This window comes from Nicotiana tabacum, chromosome 2, assembly GCF_000715075.1.
Source record: "Nicotiana tabacum cultivar K326 chromosome 2, ASM71507v2, whole genome shotgun sequence".
Taxonomy (NCBI): domain Eukaryota; kingdom Viridiplantae; phylum Streptophyta; class Magnoliopsida; order Solanales; family Solanaceae; genus Nicotiana; species Nicotiana tabacum.
Genome location: NC_134081.1, coordinates 79,842,279 through 79,865,168, shown reverse-complemented (window position 1 = coordinate 79,865,168; position 22,890 = coordinate 79,842,279). Strand labels below are relative to the sequence as shown.

The 22,890-nt window shown below is 35.1% G+C and overlaps 1 protein-coding gene and 1 pseudogene across 2 annotated transcripts; both read left to right on the top strand.

Moving 5' to 3' along the window:
* Positions 1–8,863: 8,863 nt before the first annotated feature.
* LOC107767834 (uncharacterized) lies at positions 8,864–12,364 on the top strand. Its single transcript, XM_016586931.2, has 3 exons — positions 8,864–9,594; positions 10,155–10,280; positions 10,559–12,364. The coding sequence occupies exons 1-3, from the start codon at positions 9,196–9,198 to the stop codon at positions 12,035–12,037; spliced, it is 2,004 nt and encodes a 667-aa protein (XP_016442417.1). The 5' UTR covers positions 8,864–9,195; the 3' UTR covers positions 12,038–12,364.
* Positions 12,365–15,469: 3,105 nt separating this feature from the next.
* Positions 15,470–22,281, top strand: LOC107767833 (OVARIAN TUMOR DOMAIN-containing deubiquitinating enzyme 2-like; annotated as a pseudogene). The gene is made up of 10 exons (XR_012701486.1): positions 15,470–15,609; positions 15,706–15,784; positions 15,887–15,958; positions 16,068–16,113; positions 16,618–16,726; positions 17,047–17,138; positions 17,230–17,258; positions 18,070–18,234; positions 21,702–21,777; positions 21,878–22,281. The product of XR_012701486.1 is annotated as an OVARIAN TUMOR DOMAIN-containing deubiquitinating enzyme 2-like (transcript).
* The last annotated feature ends 609 nt before the right edge of the window (positions 22,282–22,890 follow it).

Below are 22,890 nucleotides of genomic sequence, written 5' to 3'. Positions count from 1 at the left end.
TCCGTAATGTCCGCATCCATCGCCTCCAGATGCTGCTGGACGGGCGTCAACTGCAAATGACTGGCCCCACTCAATGCAGTCTCCTCCTCTGGCTGGAAACCGGTGAGTCGCTGCAACATCTGCAGGTAATGCAATCTTGTATATTCTATAATAGCATGCGGTAAAGCTACGAGTAATCCATCAATCGACAGCCCATAAAGAACCTTCATGTCTTGAAGCGTGATGGTAGCCTCGCCGATGGGTAAATGAAACATGTGCGTCTTCGGTCACCACCGCTCTATCATAACCGTGATCAACGACCAGTCCAACTGCAATCAGCTAATCTCTATGATCATGTAGAAACTCGTATCCTGAAGGCGTCTAACTATACGGGGATAGGAGTGGGTGGGCCCTAATAAACTAATAAAGTCCCACATATCGTCTACCCATCTAGCGCGGAATGTCTAGGCCAAACACTGCCCCTACCATATGTACGAAGACCTATGCTTGGCTTGTAGCAATAGTAGCTCTAGCGATGCAGGTCCGGGATGCACAGGCGGAACCTCCATGACGACTACTGTAAATTGAATAATATTAATTAAAGTATTTTTCTTTTTAATTGCTTAACATCTTTAAATATATTGCAATATCTTTAATATTAATATTTATTCGATATTTTTACTATATTTTTAATTAGGTTGATATATTTTCTATATTATAATTTTATATTTTATATGTTAGTTTATTATTTTATATGTTAATTTATTATTTTATATGTTAGTTTACTATTTTATGTGTTTGTTTATTATTTAATATGTTTGTTTCTTATTTTATATGTTAGTTTATTATTTTATATGTTTGTTTGTTACTCACCTATTTTTGACTATAATAAAATTAAATAATTATTTTTCATAATTATACAATATTTAATTATTAAACATTCATATAAAAATACTTAGTTTGACAAATATTGTTGTTTTCTAATACTATTTTCTTACGTTTGTTGACTAGAATTCGAGAGAGTTTGTATTTGAACTATCAGCTTTTTTCAGATATTTTTGGGTTTAACAGATAATTAAATGATTAATTTCAATAACTACAAAGATACTACGCTAAAGGGCACTACATTTTATTACGCTAAAAGGGCACTACATTACAAATACGAGCACTACATTAAAATTACGGGCACAACATACCACTATAGGGAACTAAAGTCACATATTCATATATGTACAATAATAAAATCTAAATAAGATTAATTATTTCTAAAATAATAATTTATCTATTTTACTAATCTTTTAGCAAATAAATAATTTAAACCGGATAAAAATAATAAATTAATTTAATCACAAAAAATCACGAAAAAACATATACCACAGTCAAAATTAACTAATTAATAATTTTTTAACAACTAATAACAATTTATCTATTTTACTAATTTTTTTAGCACACTAATAATATAATCCAGATAAAAAATAACAAATTAATTAAATCGCAAAACAATCAAGAAATAACATAGAACACTGTAAAAAATAACTAATAGGCATTTTTTATACATGAGTTTTAACAAAAAATAAGTCGAAATGCCTTGATTTTAATTTTTTGAAAAGTTGAAGATTTGGTGATTTGGAGCTGAAACGAGCAACCCACTATGAGATAACGCCTCAGATACGATGTGTGATCGAGAATCTACACTTTTTGTGGGACCGGTGGGCTCCAACCGAGTTTTTTTGTTGTTAAAATTGGTGGGGGGAGGGGGCTGGAATTTTTTAAAGGAGAGGAGGGGTCTGGTGGTTCACGTCCGGTGAGGAAGGAGAAGGGTCATTTATTTATATAAGTATAACGTCAATATATACCGCGCTATACTATAGCACGATATATATGGGCGTTATACCTTCCCGCCTATTTTATGTTCAATTATAGCGCGGTTATACACCGTGCTATATCTTAACGGACAAATGTGCCATTAAAATATAGCGCGGTGAATAACTGTACTATATATATTATGGTGCCCAAATTTTTTTCCCATATATTATGATTTTTTGAGTCCAAAAGAATTACATTTGGTTCCGGTGCCGAGTGGTAGAGCACCGGAAGAGGGAACACGCAACGCAAGTGCGTGCATGAAGCCAAAATAGAGTGCACGTGCTAATTCCCTCGGATGCTTTTTCCCCTTTTTTCCCCTGTAACTAAATAATGCAACCAATCTTAGGAAGTGTACTACGCACCTACATTCGCCGGGCCCCTCACCGTACTATTATTAGACTCCTAAGTCCTAACCCATCTATTTAGGGACCATACACAAATAGTCAATCTGATTTACTATTACTTATGTATTTTAGCCAATAAATATAAATTATATATTGACGGTTATATACATATTTATTTGAATCATTGAATAATTATTGGTGTGAATTAGTACATAGATTCTTTACGGTTTTTTAAATAAAATTTGCATATTTTAAAATTGCATAAAAATACTATAAGTCTCAATTCAAAATATTCAAAAAATATATTTGCAAAAATATGGTAAAAAGTATTATTTAATTCTTCAAATAGTAATAAGTTTAGTCTTTTTTGAAACAAAGAAAAATATTATATATGACTGATACATATATTATATATTTGTCAGTTTAAAGAATTATGTTCCCCTTTATTTATAAACTAGGAGTAACTAGTAAGAGAGTTCTAATATCACTTTACCAAAAGAGCATAAACATGAAGAAAGCTAACATAACTAATATGCAGTACAAAGACAGATACAAGTAACACAACCAAAAGCTTTAAATTCTATCTAATATTGATTATTAATAGGAGGGATAAGCACACAAAATGTCAATGCTTTGGCACCTCAAGGGCGTTTTAGTAAACTTAATTAAAACGGAGCAATGCTATTGGCCAAAAAGGTATCTTATTGTAGCTGCCATATAAATCTTTGAGTTAGACTTGACTAAATTGCCCCTTGCTTATCACATCATACATCACCATAGTTTCCAAAAGCTTTTATGGAGATGTGGGTCCCATCTGAATTTTGTTTTACACGTTTCTATCATTTTGCATGTACTCCCTCCTATTCACAATTACTAATGTTTTTAATGTTTGATTAAGAAATCCATCTTTTAATATTAATTAGCAATGAACTTGACTTTATTAATTTTTATTATCTCTTTACATAAATACTCCTAACATATACTCTAACATTATTTACTACTCCAAGGATAATGTAGAAAAAAATAATTAATTCATTCTTGAAATCTGAAAAAATCATTTATTTTGGACCACAAAAAGACCAAAAAAATCATATGGACTAGAGGGAGTAACTATTTGTATTGTACAACTCATTGAAGAAATGGAGCCCATTTAAAGTTCTTATTCATATGTGACTAATGCTGCTTTGTTTACTACTAGGTGTAGTCTTACACTGCTATCTATACGTAAAAATTAGTATTTGATTTGAAGTACTGTAATTTAGTTTGAGTGCACTAAATGTGAATTAAAAGTGGAAAACTACATAAAAATATTTAGAATTTTAATGATCTTTTATATTATACGTATAATAAAGCATAATTTAGGTTGTCATCTTTTACGCCGAATACATTTATTTAGGAAAAATAGTATAGAAACATACAAAGAGTGTACTTGAATGAGAAAAAAATAATAGAATACTTAGCAATATGTATGAGTTTAACATAAATATCTTAAGGTTAGATTATATTATTATTAGCTTTTATTCATTTACAGTTGTATATGGAGAATGATTAATTAATGTGAATTCCATTTATGACATCATTAGAAAAGGTGGAAAAAGAATTATTTGAAGTTGGAATTTCATAAATTTTAACTTTCGTCTTCTCACAAATCTATAAGTATGTTGTCTAGCTTATATTTTGGGCGTATGTAGTTTCGAATTTTTCCTTCTCAAACGTGAACTTCATAGTAAATAAAAAATATATTTTTCATAGTTTCTTTTTAATTAAAATAATATATCTTTCCGTCATAATAAAGAAAAATATGTCTAACTTCAGCATATTTATTTTTAAAATCTTATAAAATAAAATTAAAGTCCCTTCTTTTTGGTAAACAAGGGAAGCTCATGGTTTTAAATTAAAATTGATTTTTCATTTCTATCACTATAAATTAATATTAATCTAACTTTAGCAATACACATCTCTCAAAATCTTATAAAAATAAAATAGTATAGAAAAATAGAGTCCAACTTAACGTGAAAAAGAAAAATAAGTAATGACCTTGCTTGTAAAGTTATTTTCCTAATTAATATTTAAATAACTTTAAAAGGTGTATTTGTGTGTGTGTGTGTATGCGTGTAAAGTTATTTTCCTACTACTGGTGTCTTACCAGTACATTTAGTAGCTTTCATGGACTTTCCTATGATCGAAAATATATTTTATTTGAGCTAAATTAATTTGGCAAAAGTAATTATGACTTTGAAAAATCAAGAAGGCATGTATTAGTATTTTTCCAAATTATCCTTGAACCAATAAATGATCTACAAAATATGAGTATATATAAAGAGTAATTTAAGAAGATATAAAGGATAACTTCGTTAAATAACACTTATATTAATGCTATTAAATGATTCTCTTAATGCACGTGTCAAAAACTAAGCATTTATTTTGAACGAAAGGTAACATCGTCTAATAAACTATCCATAACTATCTTAAGTAAACTTTTATGTTATCGGTGCATATAAATTAAGAAATTCTTTAACACATACTAATTAACACAACCTAAGCATTGTATTATTGGGTTCATGCGTAGCATGGGCCATCCCTTACTAGTTTCTTTTATACGTATCTAAAATTTGATCGGAGCGATCACGATGATCAGCTATTCCCTGACTAGATTCCACCCATGCTTACGAAACTACGCTTATATTACACCGGCTAATAAGATTAGCTAAGTAACTTTTGCCTGAAATTAATTAAGCTAGGGAGAATTACACGCATTATCACTTGGCCCAACAACTCATCAGAAAATGGTCCACGTTTGAAAACTTTACTCGATATGGTCCAGATTGTATATATAACCTGAAAATTACGTAAAATGACACGAGATAGCCACTCTAAAGGGCTGGTATTAAGAATTAGCCAGTGCGTTATGAATTCCAACTTTTCAGTTCAATTTTCAGCAAAAGAATTTCCTGAATTGTCATGAAGTTAAGATTTTTAGTTTAAAATTTCGGGACAAAAAAAATACTGGCTAATCTCTAAATATCACCCATGATAATGGCTATATGTGCACTTGCCCCAAACTTTTTACCCGTTAGCCCACCCTTTTTAATTATTTTATTTTTATTTTCTTCGTTCGTCTTCTCCCCGTGTCATGACTTTGCACCCTAAAATTTTTTTATCATTGTTATTCTCCTTCAATTATCCTTCCAGATTCAAAGCTGATAGTCACTATTTGGATGAAGAAGAAAAAATAACATGTAAAAGAATGAATTTTTTGGAGTCATATGAAGATCATTTCTTCCATTATAATGGAGAGAACTATGTTTATTGCCATGCACTAAAGAGGTTCGCTTGGTAGGTTGTTGGATCATCAACCTAGAAAGAAGGTGTTGACATTGTCTCAGTCTTATCCTCGTTTAAAATATAATTAATTCCAGTGGTTGATTAAAAACTTGAAAAATAAAAGTCACCATTAAATGTTGTTTGAAGCTTTAATTTCAGAAATTGAATTTTGTGATTTGTTAGTTGTTTGGATTTGGTATTGTCCCAATTGAGTGGATCATCACGAGGAGTTTAAAACTTAAGTTTGAGGTAATTTAGAGTAGATTTAAGCTAGATTTGAGTTAAATTTCAGAAGATGCTCAAGGAAAAAGAAGAAGAAGAAACTTTGAAACTCCATTTATAGGATTCATTTGTATACTAGTGTATAATATTGCATAAGTAGTGTATAATAGTATATAAACACCTCTTATACATTATTTCATACATAGTTAATATAATATTTACATGTATTTAATGAATTTCTTATGTTTTCTTCTTCTTTTCTTCTTATACACCTATATTCATAGTATATCACGAATATTTTCACTACAGTGCTTATAAATCTTTATACACTTTTATACAATAATATACATAATATACCTCTTTGTATAAGTGTGTATAACATTGTATAAAAGTTTATAAGCATATAGCAACAACAACAACAACAACCCAGTAAAATGCTACAAGTGGGTATGGGGAGGGTAAAGTATATGTAGACCTTACCCCAACCCCGAAAGAGTAGAGAGGTTATTTTCGGGAGACCCTCAGCTCAAAAGACGAATTAGAGACAAAAGATCCTTACCTGCAGCAGCAACCAGAGAGCTAATATCAACATTGTAAAAGACAGAAAAATAGGTGGAAAGGCAATAACAAAATATTTACTAATTACACAATATTATGAAAATGAGAAAATAGTAAACACAACATACGTCACTAGTAGTCCAAGACAAAATACTATCATAATAGTCCCACCCCCGGTATAAAGTAGACTCGATTACCTCTATCATTCAACCCTAATGCTCGACCTCCACACCTTCCTATCAAGATCCATGTCCTAAGAGATTTGAAGTCGCGCCATGTTCTACCTGATCACCTCGCCCAAATACTTCTTAGGCCATCCTCTACCTCTTCTCATGCCTGCCAAAGACAATTGCTCACACCTCCTAACCGGGGCATTTAGGCTTCTCCTTCACACGTGCCCAAACCATCTAAGTCTCTCTTCCCTCATCTTGTTTTTCATGGGAGCCACACCCACCTTCTCTCGAATATCCTAATTCCTAATCCTATCCAACCTAGTGTGCCCACACATCTATCTCAACATTCTCATTTCTGCTACTTCCAACTTTTGGATATGTGACTTCTTGACTAGCCAACACTCATCCCCATACAATATGACCGGTCTAACCACCGCTCTGTAGAACTTACCTTTAAGTTTTGGTGGCACATTCTTGTCACACATGACTCAAGATGCTAATCTTCATTTCATCCACCCACCCCTACACGGTGTGTGACATCATCGTTGATCTCCCCATCCCCTGGATAATTGACCCTAGGTACTTGAAACTTCCTTTCTTGGGGATGATTTGTGAGTCAGCTTCCCTCGTCACGTCGCTGAACTTGTACTCAAGATATTCTGTCTTAGTCCTACTCAATTTGAAACCTTTAAACTCAAGGACCTGTCTCCAAACCTCCAATTCCTCGTTAATGCCGCCTCGCGTCTCATCTATTAGAACTATATCATCAACGAACAACATACACCATGGCACCTCCATTTGAGTATGGTGTGTTAGAGCATCCATCGCCATGGCAAATAAGAACGGGTTGAGTGCAGATCCTTGGTGTAACCCCATAACAACCGAAAAATACTTCGAGTCAACTTCCACAGTCCTAACCCGAGTCCTAGCTTTATCATACATGTCCTTTATCACCCTACTGTAAGCTACCAGCACACCTCTCACCTCCAGGCATCTCCAAATAACCTCCATAGGGATCTTGTCATACGCTTCTAGGTCAATAAACACCATGTGCAAATCCTTTTCCTATCTATTTACTGTTTCACCTACCTCCTTATAAGGTGGATAGCTCCGTAGTAGAATGATCCGGCATGAATCCGAACAGGTTGTCTGATATAGACACCGCTCTCCTCACGCTCTCTTCTACCACCTTCTCCCAAACTTTCATGGTATGATTTAGTCACTTGATACCCTATAGTTGTTACAATTATGGATATCACCTTTATTATTGTATAAGGAAATCATCGTACTCCGCCTCTACTCATCTGGCATCCTCTTTGTCCTAAAAATAACATTAAACGACCTTGTCAGCCACTCCACGCCTGCTCTACCCACATACCGCCAAAATTCTATCAAAATTTTATAAAGTGTATAAGCATATCCGACGAATTTCTTGTACGATTTTTTCACTTGCAATGCTTGTTCAAACTAGTCCAAATCTCCATCAAATGACTTTCAAACTTTGTATACAACATACTTAGATTATTTCTAATAAGTTCAAACAATACCCACTCTAAATTTCTCACAAAATCATATTCGAATTTTAATAGGATTAGCATTGAAGAAGGTGAGATTTTAGGTTTCTCGTGTCTGTTTTTACATTTTTGTAGCCGGGATAGGTATGTATAAACTTGAGGAAAAAAAAAAATAGAAACTCAGATATATTTCTCGCAAAGATCTAGAGAATCAAAAAAACAAAAAAACTTTTATTTTGGATATGAGCTTATTGTTATTTGGCTACATATTTATAAATTTTTAATTGGGCTAAAATACTGCAAGGTTCATTAAGCTAAAATTGCTAAACCGAGTGAATGTCCTTAACACTTCAACTTAGAGCCCGTTTGGACATAAGAAATTTTTTTCTTTTTTTCAAAAAATATTTACTTTTTTCCGAAATCAGCGTTTGTTCATAAAATTTCCAATTTTCACTTGAAGATGCATTTTGGAAATTTTCGAAAATTTTAAAAACCTCCAAAAAGCTGTTTTTCAAAATTTTCACTCAAATCACTCACAAAATTTCAAAAATAACCCAAAATTATATTCATGTCCAAACACAACTCTAAATTTTAAATATTATTTTTACTTGAATTTTGTTTTCACCTTTGTTTTGTAATTTTACAATTCTTATATCCAAACGCCCCCTTAATAAAATAGGAAAAGAAAATTGCAGCGGCAAAGTCATTACGCGCTCCCGCTGGAGAGGGGCGTGGGACCATGCCTAACGGCAGCCTGGCACTCCTGTTAAACTACATTTTTTAACCGCCACCTTCCAGTTAAGAACCAACCGACGCCGTTTTTGACCAAAACCACTCCATACAACCCTGTAATACAAGTTAACCATTCCCTGTGCGATTTTAATGTGAGTATCTAAATGCAATTACCAGATATAATGGAAGAAAAAAAGAAAGATTTATTGTTAATGAGAGACGTTGACCGTACAAGTAATCTACTTATACGTATTACATCACACACACACACACTGCACTTTGCTTCTCTCTCTGCCTTCGCCTCAAAACCAAAAGAGATCACAGAAAACCCACCCCCCCTCCTCAAACCTCATCACCCGGGCCCCCCATACTACCAGTCCCCTACCCCCCTCAACTCTAATACTCAGCCCATCTATGTCACTAACTCCCAGAAAAGGCAATAAACCAAAAGAGCTGAGTAATGGCTAAATCTGCGCATCAAAGATGAAGGTCACTGCTAACAAAGCTGAGCTTCCAACAATTACATCATCCAAACTAGTGAACCCTTTACCTGATTCAGATCTTTTACACAAACCCTTTTGCTCTCGTAAACCGCCTCGCCGGAAAACCAAGAACTCCGGCACCGGAGTGAGGTTAAAGAGAGATATTGCAGGTGGGAAAAAGAGCAGGCCCGAGACCCCTTTACTACGTTGGAAATATAACGAGGATGTAAATGACAATGCTGCTTGTACCTGGGACGCCGACAAGTCTACTGTGGAGCTTGGTCGGAAATCTGGCCGGAAAGTTAAAACCTTGGTTTCTGCAAGGAAGTTAGCTGCTGGATTATGGAGGCTGCAGTTGCCGGAAGTTCCCAATATCCCACCTCAAAACTTAGCATTTCAGGTAGTTCATTTAAGAAATATTAAAGAATGCAGCTTTAGGTTTTTTTTTTCCTCTCTAGTTTTGGTCATTTATATGTTGAATGTCAATTGTATTTGGAATCTAAATGATTATAATCCTTTTTGAATAGAGCGGAATTGATATTATATTGAGGATTTATGTAGCCGACCTCAACTAGTTTGAGATTACTTGCTTTACTTACATTGACTTTGGCATTTCCTTAAAAAAGAAATTGACAAAGCAATTATGAATGCATGATTAGAAACTGTAGGATTGAAGTTTAAGTATCATCTCTATAATCTATTTTAATCTTCCCAGCTGAGATTATTTTCTGGTCCCTTTGGTATAATTGTGAGCAGCTTCACTTCTGCTAACATTGACCTTTTCATTTTCTTATGTTGGTAGTTTAATTTTGTTAGTCCCTGTGATTTAGGACCATAACCGTCTCCAAGTTGGTACATTTCTGACCTTAGAACGAATGGTAAATTCGACTAGTGTGGTATTATTCTAGATCCTAAGTTAAGCAACTTTTCTCAACTTTATTTTTCCTTTCCTTCCTGCAGGCTGGTCATGTTGATGTGCCCTTTTATGGCCATCATCATCACAGTGAAGAGAATGATTCTCACATTAATGATACAGTGCAGAGTCCTCGATCTGTCTCCGGTCCAAGAAATGGTCTTTTTCACAAGGTATGTAGGTGCTTTCTCAATATTTTCTTAACTATCTAAGCTCTTTTATGTAAGTCCTAAAGTTTTCTTAATAGTCCTAAACAATGTAATAGGCGCAGGAAAAGCGACTTCCCTTGTATTAGGGAAATCCTAGAGTTATCGGAAGTTAATGAATGTTTTTCTTTTTGAGTATTAAAGACTCTTGGTATTCAGTTTAGTAATGGTACTATTTCACCATTGCTGTCTCATTGTTTCCGTACTTGCTCGTCTAACAAAAGGGTTACCACTATATTCTGTAGCTAGAACCGTCATTTCAATATTCAAACTCAGCTATGGAAGGGGCAACAAAGTGGGATCCAGTTGGCTGGCAAATAGCTGAGGAAATAAAGGAGATTTATGGCCATCACAAGGTTCCTGATAAACAGTCGAAGAATGCTGCAATGATTTCTAAGCTTGAGGGTGAATTAGAGCAGGCTCGCTCCCGGATTTATCAGCTTGAGATGGAGCGGCGGTCATCAAAAAAGAAACTCGAGCAGTTTCTGAGAAAACTTAGTGAAGAGAAGACAGCATGGAGAAGCCGAGAACACGAGAAAATTCGTGCAATTATAGATGATATGAAAGCTGACTTGTCCAGAGAAAGGAAAAACAGACAGAGGCTGGAAATAGTTAATTCCAAGCTAGTTAATGAGGTGGCTGATGCCAAGTTATCAGCAAAGCGCTACTTTCAAGATTACGAAAAAGAAAGGAAGGGTAGAGAGTTGATAGAGGAAGTGTGTGAAGAATTAGCTAAGGAAATTGGAGAAGACAAGGCCGAAGTCGAGGCATTGAAGAGAGAATCTCAGACACTAAGAGAGGAAGTAGATGAAGAAAGAAAGATGTTGCAGATGGCTGAGGTTTGGCGTGAGGAACGGGTTCAGATGAAGCTAGTTGATGCTAAGGTGACACTAGAAGAGAAGTATTCCCAGATGAATAGACTAATTGCAGAGCTAGAGTCTTTTCTAAGTTCTATAGGTATGAACCACGGCGAGGAAGTGATCAAAAGAGCTGAGCAGCTTCAACAGACAGCTGCTTCAGTGGATATTCGTGATATCACGGAATTCACTTATGAACCTCCACACCCAGATGATATTTTCTCTGTGTTTGAGGATGTTAATTTTATTGAAAATAATGACAGGGAGATTGAGCCATCTCCTGCATACAGTCCTGATGGTGGTGTATACAATAAAGACAACTTCCACAGACATTCTCACGCAGATGTCAATCAAAGCGATGATTTAGAGGAAGAGGGAAGTGAATGGGAAACAGTGAGCCATCTCGATGAACAAGGCTCTAGTTATTCTCCTGAAGGAAGCATCTCTTCTACCAACAGGAAGTATAGCAATGTCTCAAGAGGTGATGGTACACCAATTACAGAGATAAGTGAAGTATGTTTAGGACCAGGTCGGCAGCTTAAGAAGGTGTCATCTATATCTAGGCTTTGGAAATCGAATGGAGACAATTACAAAAAGATATCAGTAGAAGGAATGAATGGGAGGCTATCAAATTGCGCCGTTCTTTCTCCAGATCATGGTTCGAGTAAAAGTGGATTTAGCGCCTCAGACCTTGCTGGACAGTGGAGCTCACCCGACTCAACCAATCCACAAATAACACGAGGGATGAAAGGATGCATTGAATGGCCGCGGAATTCTCACAAGCACAGTTTAAAATCAAAGCTGTTGGAGGCAAGAATGGAGAGCCAGAAGGTCCAGTTGCGCCATGTCTTGAAGCAGAAGATCTAGAGGTTACAAGTTTTGAATGCCCAAATCGTCCGTGTCAGCTGGTATATCGATAAAACTAAAACTTAAGTCCACATTCTCCTGAGACTAGTATCTCCTCATTTTATGCTTACTGAAACTTCTTGCCGATGCATCGTCTTTGTATCAATCAGAATTGTTTTATTGGAGCTATGTAGTTGTTATCTTGTAATCTGGAAGGTGCATTATTGGCCACTGATTATGTCTTTATAATGTATTGTTTGGTGGCCAATTATCCACAGAAGTTTCAGTACGAAGAGAGGAGAACTTTGCATAATTGAATTCCTTTCATTCCTTTGTTTCTGTCTGAAATAATTGTCCTTTCTTTGCCTTTATTTATTAAAGTTGATTGCTGAAAAATGATCAAAAAGATTAAGAAGGAAAATAAAGTCATTGACAGAATCCTGGAAAATTTTGCATTGCTCCCCAACCCTTCCCCCATAGGAAATTGCTTCTAATGCTGATTTTCTTTGTAGACCAGGCTTCTAATAAAAGATAATGATATTTTTAAAAATCATGTACCATATACGTGTATGTATATCTGCATTGCCCGCATATATAGGCAAGTGATGAACGAAAAAACAAAAAAAAAACATATGTAAGCAATGTCTCAAAAATTGACTTATTTCACATTCCAGCAACGAACTAATCCTTTCGAGATCTAATGAAATCATAAAGACATCCACATATGATCGTATTAGCATCGACAATGAACAAAAATACATCTAATTGACTAATCTAATGACTAAGCAGCAGATGTGCTAATTAATTACCTTAGGTAATTTACCTGTATCTATTTTTCAATAGGATAAACTTCGGTACCTTGAATTAAAAAATTGAAAAATCATCTGAACTGTTTGTTTTATGTATTGCAAGGGTAAAAGGCAAGAAGTATATTTTGGAGGTATCAAATGTCACAGGTAGTGCCAAGGAGAAAAAATGGGGAAAGTTTTGCACTTTTCTAAAACATAATGACTCAAATTGACCCGGGGGCAACGTTTTGTCTCTTTCAGTTACTGATTCAACAATAAAAATCTAATGATTCCACCTCAATTCTCAAGTTAGACGAGTTGACAAATTTACTACTATCATAAGAAGGACCATTTGATGACCAAATAAAAGAGACCTTTTTTAAAGCCGAAAGAGCATTCTTTTTACAGATTTAGATGGGAGTTAAAAGGTTATTTTCTACTGGCTCGTGTAATTTTTCCAAAGCTACATGTGAATATTATATCTGCACAGACAGATAGGATAGAACATCTTTTAATAGTCAGAGATATTAAAATAAACAGAGATTTATAGAATCCGATGCATTGGACCCGGCCGCGCCATTTGCCCAATTACTTGTTTTTGACCGTTATTCCTTTCTGGACCACCTTATTAACGTTACGTACAGCGCGCTAATTTTTTTTTTTTTTTTTTACAAAATATTTGTATTTAATATTTATGAGTTTTTAGTCAAAATTATCCCTTATGTTGGGGTAAGTTTAATTTTGTCCTTTATCTATTGCCCTAAGCACTTATTGTCCTTTAAATTTGCTAAACTTGAGCAAGTTTAGTCCACTTAAGAGTTTTTAGCCACAATTGTCCCTTATGTTTGGGGGTAAGTCTAACTTTGTCCTTTATCTATTGCCCTGAGCACCTATTGTCCTTTAAGTTTGCTAAACATGAGCAGGTTTAGTCCACTTAACAAAACACCCAAACTGGTGGGTAAAAAAACTTTAAGTACTCAAATTTTGTAGAACCGATATAGTGAACCTAAACCTGTTTAACGGGCAGGGTTGACCCGGTTCCGGACCGGCCCGGTGGAAGGGGGCCAGGTAGGGCTGGGTTAGGGGGTTGGTTCGTATATATTTTTTTACCGGTTAACCGGATCGGTCAAACCCGGTCAATGAAAGTTACTTTAACCGGTTAACCGGACCGGCCCGACCCGGTTCAACGACTATTTTTTTTTATTTTTTTAAAAAAATTATCAAACTTGTTTCTACAATCTTAAATGTGACAAAGGGGTGGGCCGGACCGGACCCTTAGGCCTGGAATCGTTCCGGTTCAATTTTTCATCGGATGTGCCCGGACTAGTTAAGCCCGATTTTAAAAACTTGGCAACCGGCCAGGATTGGTGACCGACCGGTCACTATTTTTCTCAACCGAGCCAGTCCTGGTTAACCGATTCAACAGTAATTTTCATTGACCGAGTTTGACCGGTCCGGTTAACCGGTAAAAAAATATATACAGACTAACCCCCAAACCCAGCCCTACCTGACCCTTTTCTACCAGTCTGGGCCGGTCCGATTTACTACCGGTCTAGGCCGGTCCGGAACCGGGTCAACCCGGCATGTTAAACATGTTTAGGTTCACTACATCGATTCTGCAAAATTTGAGTACTGAAAGTTTTTTTATCCACGAGTTTGGGTCTTTTGTTAAGTGGACTAAACATGCTCAAGTTTAGCAAACTTAAAGGACAATAAGTGCTTAGGGTAATAGATAAAGGACAAAGTTAGACTTAACCCCAAATATAAGGGACAATTTTGGCTAAAAGTTCTAATATTTATAGTTAACCAAGGATTACAATAGCAAACAAACACTACTCGTTCACTACATCGATTCTGCAAAATTTGAGTACTGAAAGTTTTTTTACCCACCAGTTTGAGTCTTTTGTTAAGTGGACTAAACATGCTCAAGTTTAGCAAACTTAAAGGACAATAAGTGCTTAGGGTAATAAATAAAGGACAAAGTTAGACTTAACCCCAAACATAAAGGACAATTTTGGCTAAAAGTTGTAATATTTATAGTTAACCAGGGATTACAATAGCAAACAAACACTACTCCCCCCCCCCCATGGCTCATTACAAATTTTTAAATTTCATGTCAAATATATCTAAAAATTTATTTTATATATAAAAGATCTAAAAATAAAATATAACAAATTTTGCAGGCATTATATTGAACCATTTCTTTCTAAAAATATTTATGTTGAAATTTAAAAAATATTTTTTTTAGATCTTTTATATATAAACAATAAATCTTTTAGGTATAAAAGTAAATCTCTAATAAAAAAAATATAGCCATAAAACTAAAAATAAGTTTGCAAACACTTACACTGAAAAAGATAATATCCTTTCTACAACATGAAAATGTTATTCATTTTGTTGAATGAAGGAAAATAGTTTTTCTACACCATGAAAAAAAACTAGTCAGTTTGTTGAAATGAAAGAAAATATTTTTTTTACATCATAAAAAGAAAATATTCGTTTTATTAAAATGAAAGAAAATACTTTTTCTATATCAACCCCTAACCAAGAATTTTATTTTTTAAATTTAAAGTTAAATATAGAAATGTATTTTCTTTTTACATGTTAAAATGAAATAGTCACGGAGGAAATGACTTATTTATTTCTCTTATCCACGATATTAATATTAAAACTTAAAAAACAGAAAGTAGTGGTGTTTTCTTCAGATTCGTAACTTGTCTTTTGATTTTCAGCTGTCGTCAAGTTAAAGCAATTCTCGGTTTACTGTTAACCAATAAAAGAAGAAGAGCAATTTCCTATTTTTTGGTCAGTGCATATATAGATCTGGAACTATCGTCTTCCTTCATTATCTGTGTATCCTGTCCATTTACGAATTTTGAATTTATTTTCGTTATCTGACAGATATTTCGGGTAATTTAGCTGATTTTTTTCACCAAAATTTTTGGTTCCATTTCTCCAGACGCTGTTCATCTAGATAAAGGTTTGTTTTTTTAACCGCTTTTTCTGCTTAATTATTGCTGGTAATAGCCTATTGTGTAAAAGACTCAGCAAGTTCATTTTCTTTGTTTTTTTCGGTGTATAGTTTGTAGATGGAAGGTGCTATAGTTCGAAGGGTTATTCCTTCTGATAACAGTTGTCTCTTCAATGCTGTTGGGTAAACTTTATTTCCATTTTACTTTCTGCTGATTTTCTCCTCTTTTTTCCATTGGAGTGGATACGGGATGGATTTGAATCAATGTCTCGTTCTTCCTTTGTTTATGCAGTTATGTGATGGACCATGACAGAAATAAAGCCCCTGAGCTTAGACAGGTTTCAATTTTGTCTAAGCCCCCGAGCTTAGACAGATTTTTTTTTTGTTATGGGTCTTTGTTACTTATCAATCTCGAGAGGTGACCAAAGATCATTTTTAATTTCAATGTCGTGCCTAGGGAAACAAATTACATAAGAAAAAGAGTCATGTAGTAAAAAGACATTCCTGAGGGTTGGGTCTGAAATACATTTTTAGACATCAATAGTGGACATGAAATCTGGGTTTACAATAGTTTTGAAATAATTTGTTTGCCACAGGGAAAATTTATTCAGTAAGATCACTTGACAACCAGCTTCCGATTTCCTGTTTATTAATTCTATGAGTGAAAAGTGATCAAACTATTTTCCTTTATATATATATATATATATATATATATATATATATATATAAAAAAAATAAAGACTTAATCAATAGGTTGATATGGTTTGAATGCCTGGTGTATTGCTTATACGTAAAGCTAATCAGTCCTCATCCATGACTCTTTGCACATCTTAAATTTGAAGGTTATAGCTGCAACAGTGGCAAGTGACCCGACAAAATATTCTGATGCCTTTCTTGGGAAGTCCAACAAAGAGTACTGTGATTGGATTCTTAACCCAGAGAAATGGGGAGGTATGTCTATACTTGACGTCTGTTTTAAATTATCATATTCCTGCATTATCTCAACCTCTGAAGTCCTGTTCGGGTAAAACAATTAGTTCACTAGTCAATGCTCTCCTTTTTGGTCCCTCCATAGATAGTTTTACAGTAGAACTGGGTGATAAAATCTTGCAATTAGTTGTCTGTCTAGTTGCGATTATGTTCAGCTGGATGAACTCTAGTTTCTTGCTGCTAAGGAACATCCCTTTCATATTTAATCGTTGTAGTTCTTGTTATTTGTATTGTGTTTTCTCAACAACATTTCTGACCTTTGAAACACTTATTTTCTTAAGGCGCCATAGAGCTTTCAATATTGGCTGACTACTATGGACGAGAAATCGCAGCCTATGATATTCAAACCACACGCTGTGATCTGTATGGGCAGGTCAGTATTTAAGTAGCAGGATGTGTTCTACATGAGTAATTTTTAATTCCAAGTCTTCTTAACCACCTTTATATGGCTGAACGTTAAACAGGGGAAGAACTATCAGGAAAGAGTAATGCTGCTCTCTCTCTCTCTCTCTCTCTCTCTCTCTCTCTCTCTCTCTCTCTCTCTCTCTCTCTCTCTCTCTCTCTCTCTCTCTCTCTCTCTCTCTCTCTCTCTCTCACACACACACACACACACACACACACACACACACACACTGTCTCAAAGGGAAAACAGGTTCGAATTTTGGAGTGTGATCCACAAGCTGAGGTTGGTTACTTTTATTTGGACTTTGTCTAGACTCTTATCAAATCAATGAGATAGGATTAGTGATCTGAATCCGATATAGCAATTGTTGAAAAGGCACAGATAAATGATATGCTGGGTTAGTCTGTTGGGTTTAACGTGCTTTGGGCGTTTTGGCTCAAATTTTATTGTTATTGGGTTATTTTGTTTTATAATACTCCCTCCGTTTCAATTTATGTGCCAAAAAGAATGACCCATTTCCCTATTTGGAAACCATTTACCTTTATGCAATGATTTATACACACAAAATATATGTGCCTCATTTTACACCACAAGTTCAAAAGTCTTCTCTCTTTTCTTAGACTCCGTGCCCAGTCAAATGGGTTCACATAAATTGAAACGGAGGGAGTAGCATATTTGTAATGGGTAGGAGCTCCTTATATCTTTGTTCTTCGGCTCGTATAATTGGGTTTGTGCCCATCGCTAGTGCCATTCCTAATGAAATTTTGCATTTACCCATCATAAGAAATGTGAAATTATTAGCTGCCAGTTAGTAGAGTATGAGATCATCAAGCTAACATTTGTATGAAGATTTTGCTATCTTTTGACAAAGCTGCGTGGAGTTAGATTTCCTTTTTTTAAGTTTATACTATCCCACTTACCCCTTGTTTCATGTGTTCAACCAATAGATGTCCCCTGCTGAAGGAGCTCCAGAGGAGTTTGATCAGACAATCTTTACTGTGCAGAGAGATGGCACTGTAGGACCAGCTGAGAGGCTTGCTCTTAATCTGGTTAAGGAGCAACAACGGTAAGCATCAGAAAATTCCTTTGAAGCACCCTTATGTCTTGACAAAAATTCCTCAAGAAACAAAGAAACCAGCAAGAGTTAGAGTTGGGGAAGTTTTGTACGGCCGGATGATAATGGGCTCAGATTTGATACATCTACCTGGTTCCTTAAGTTTCTTTGTTAAAATGCTTTTCCACGCTATTAGTATAGGAACTAGTCTTTTGTGGTTAGTGTGCTGGAGATCTCAACTTTCTTTACTTCAGATTGATTTGTTATTTTTCCTGGGAATAATGCTTTTATTCTCTTCTGGGTGCTGAAAGAGTTTGTATCTGATCTAACTTTTGTTACAAAGTGAATATTTTGCCTAATTATGTTAATTGCGAAGCTAGCAAGGGAGTTAACCAAAAGTTGGAACTATGAATAAACACAACGAGTCAGTTCTAGAATAAGTAGAAGTGAGACGGATTGTGGTGCCTAAATGCGGACAACTCATATTTTTTGGTTCAATCTTCCAGAAGAATGGCATGATTGGTGAAAATGACATATAATTAAGATATGATGTTTGAAATTGTGGAGTGCCACAAATGTGTTATGCGATATGGAGAAACGTAATAAAATGAGATGCAAGTTTTATTGAACAAGTGTGAGACCAACATGTTATATGGGAGTGAATGTTGAGTCTTTATGGTCTAACATATCCTATACAATGTATGTAGTTGAAATTCAGATGTTAAGATTTGACAAGGTTAGAAATGATCTCATCAGATAGAGTGCAAGTAGCACAAATATAGGATAAATAAAGAGAAAGCTGCTTGAGATAGTTTACCCAAGTGCTACATGAACCTCCATATGCACCAGTTGGTAGGTGCAACACTGTTGTGGTTGAAGGTGATAAAAGGAGACGAGGTAGACGTCACATCACAAAAGAGAAGTTGTCTAAGAAGACCGACAATATAGCGGAGTCACATCACAAAAGAGAAGTTGTCTAAGAAGACCGCCAATATAGCGGAATCAAATCAGACTCGACTAGGAGTAGAACATAATGGAAGCAAAGAATCCATATCGACGATGCCGACTTATTGGGATTGAGGTATAGTTGTTGTTAGATTTACATTAGGTCTGGTATTTGTTTGGAGTAATGATAAGCGTACGATCTAGTGAACTCTAGTTCTAGAAAACCCATCATTTGCCTTGAAAAAAAAAATATTTAGATTGGAATTGGAATGATACTCTGGTTAAAGCGGAATTGATACAAAAAATTCATAAACCTAGCACTAATTAGTTTGAGATTGAGGCATAGATGATTGATTTATATATATTGCTTAATCGATTTGGTGCTTTATACCTATTTCCAGACAGCTCCCAGTGAGAAGTCTTTTCTCTAGTTTTTATCCATCTCTATTTCTCTCTATATTTATGACGTTTGAGTTTTTCATTTCCTTGTATTGTTTCACATGCATCAAGCTCTTCTTTTTATCATCATAATTCTGAGTACCTCTTTTTGGTTGCTTCTCCTATTAAACATTATTTACCTGGATTGATTAGAAATGGTCGATTGCTGAATTAATATTTAGGGGCAGATCGTACTCTTCCGCTTGCTTACAGGAAAGTTAAATGATAACGCAGCTGACGATACTTACAGAAAGGGCTTGATCTTCAAGCTTTTTACTATACAATAGATAATGATGTGCTAAGACAATACTGGATGAAGCTGTTCAATCAGTGCCATTTAGGACATGGCTGTTGTTGCCTCTGGCTTTATGGATCATGATTTCAAGCCATCAATGGGATTTGGAATCCAGATATTTAAATATCCTTGGATTTACAATCTTGCAATGTTTGATCTCCTTTTTTGGATACAAGAGCTCAATCAAGGATTTCTTTATTCAATTAAAAAGCGACATATCAAGGGTTTAGCATTTTTATACCCTCGACACTCCCCAGAAAATGTATCCACCCTCTGGGAGCATCCGTGCATCCTGTAGCTCTTTAGAATCTTGTCAGATAATCGCAATAACTCCTTCACTAAACCTGGTGTATGTAGGCAATCTGCAGCACCGTCTGGTAAATCCCAGTTTTTCTTTTACTTGTCTCTTCCCTCATTTTAAACACTCAGTACTCCGGAATCATCCAACTTAAATAAGTTTTGGCATAAGTAAACTCCAGAATCAATTTTGAACAACTATATCTAAGTTAAAGCTGTCAAATTCATGCAGTGTTGGCAGCTAAAATAATAGCTATATAGCATGGGAAATTTTACTTTGGCTTGTCCAGAAGGTGCCCAAAAGCTCAAGGATCTATTGGTAAACAGTCTGTTCTGTGTGTATAAATATTCTGTACTAAAAAGGCTGCTAGTAGCTGTGACTTCTCAACTGGCTGTGCATCATCTGTTCAGCACAACAGCAAACCCAATGTAAACCCACAAAGTGGGGTCTGGGGGAAAAAAAGACGTCTGTTCAGCCATCTTATCGTTTATTCGAAGTCCATTCAATATCAGCTAACAGATCTGCAAGGTTGGAAATTGCATTTCAAGCGCGCGTTGTAGGGGTCGAATACAGTCTTGAAATACAGATTTGGGTTGTGATTTTGCTTCCCTTATGTTGCATGCTTAAAATAAATAATTTAATGATAGTGTTCCCCGTTAATAGCTTAAACCCATTCAAACAATTCAACTATTTGACAGAAGTCATGAGTTCGAAGCTCTGTCTCATAAAGGAAAAAAAAGTTTCCACGTGTGGCCTAAGAATAAAGAATCAAGTCCAGGGTCATGCTTGCAGCGTGTGAGGAGACGCGTGTTTGAATAGAAGACTTCTCTTTCCAATAGTTTTAACTTTTAGGTTATGCTTTTCACACAATTCGATTCCTTTGTAGCACATTTACTAGTTCAAATATGAAGCTTTGAATAATAGAAGAGATTCATCATTCATACAGTTGGACAGCATTTGTTTGTTCTGAAGAACAACATACTACTTATATAATCATTTTCCTTGTGGGTCAAATCTATCCATAGTTCTCTTTGCTGAGTTTGTGGTGTAGTTGCTCGCATGGACAACAACGATAAGATGTCCTAACATGATAAACTTAAGGATCTCTTAATAGACATTGCGCAGTTGTACTCTCATGCATTTTGTTAGTTGGTGCGTTCTTGTCACTTAAAGTCCTCGGTTCTTATGCTGTTTGCGTTTATGGTTGGGTAAAATTGGTAAGATCTGAAGTTACAGAATTTTGAGAGGAATGGCATGATAAGAATTAGAGGATTTGCGGATAAGAGTTATATAGATTATTTGCATTTTGAGGTTATTGGCATGATAAGAATGTGGTTGTGAGGGCTTATTTTACTTTGTTCCTTGCTTTTTTTTTTTTTTGTGTGTGTGTGTGTGTGTTCTAACTCTGAGCTGCTGTTCTTTTTTATCTGATCTTATTTTGCTTCTAGGATATGAATAGAAACTACTTAAATCTACTAATCACTATGCTTTTGCACATTGCAGGAAGAGGAGCTACACTGATACAGCCAACTTCACGTTGCGTTGTGGAGTTTGCCAAATCGGGGTCGTGGGCCAAAAGGTTTGACCAGCACAGCTTATATCGTGGCTTGCTTCTTGTTATTTTTCTGCCTACTTTCTTAAACTTGTGCTTTTTGCTAAAAATTGCATTTGATATACAGGAAGCTGTTGAGCATGCACAAGCAACTGGACATGTGAACTTCCAGGAGTTCAAATGAATGAAACCCAAAGGACAAGAAACCAAGCAAAATATATTGATTTCATTTCTTTATACAAGTGGAAACCAATTTCATGAAGTTTTTCAAATTTCATAGGAAGGTGTATGGTCTACTCAATAAATAAGTTATGATGATGTAGAAGTTAAAGTATGAAAGCACCCTGTTTATTTTGGTGATGCAGTTGTTGTGCAATAGAAAATTGTCTTGCATTTTAGACAGAGAAACATAATAGGGATAGTAGAGGATGGATTGCTGGAAGAAATACAGCTTTGCCGTGCATTCTTGTACAAGTATTTGTGACAAGTACTATGCTATCCTATGTGTCATTTGGATTTGCGCTTTGTCTTTATGTAACTGTTATTTTTTCTAAAAATTAATTAACCATCTGACTTGCACTATAGTTTTCTAGTGTTTCTGCATAGATGTATATAGTCCAGCAACTACCGTTTATTGTTTTATTATACAGGTGCTGTTGCAAATTTTGGCTGGTAAAGAACATTCGAAAAACCCATCAAGGAATGATCTATCGGTCTGTTATCTGATTTGCCTATTTGAATTGTTATCAGACCTGGAAAGGTCTTGACAAGGTACCTGCAGATTGAATCCTATTTTGGTTACTCCATGACTTATGGTATGGTGTCTCAGAAAATTTTCTAGTTTGATTAGAGAATTGTGAAGTATAAGTGAGCTATAAAAAAAACTTAATAGTTTTAAAACCTCTTCAAGTTTTTCCTTAAATGTAAACTCTTTAGCATTGGATGGGATATTAGATCAAAGAACTAATTATCCCTATGCCAAACAAGTTAAAAGCCTACTAAATATCACAATCACAATGTGATTAGGCCAATACTTGACTGAGTTTTGCTTTTGATCTTAATTTACAGCTTGTTTGGATGATTGCTCCCGTTGTATCGTATTGTTATCCCAAAACAATGTTTGTTTTGATTGATTAGTTA

Bases quoted from the DNA above. Each gene is read 5' to 3' on its own strand.
- LOC107767834 (XM_016586931.2), top strand. From the start codon at position 9,196: ATGAAGGTCACTGCTAACAAAGCTGAGCTTCCAACAATTACATCATCC. The intron at 9,595-10,154 runs GTAGTTCATTTA...TCCTTCCTGCAG, and splicing joins CTCAAAACTTAGCATTTCAG to GCTGGTCATGTTGATGTGCC. The intron at 10,281-10,558 runs GTATGTAGGTGC...TATATTCTGTAG, and splicing joins GAAATGGTCTTTTTCACAAG to CTAGAACCGTCATTTCAATA.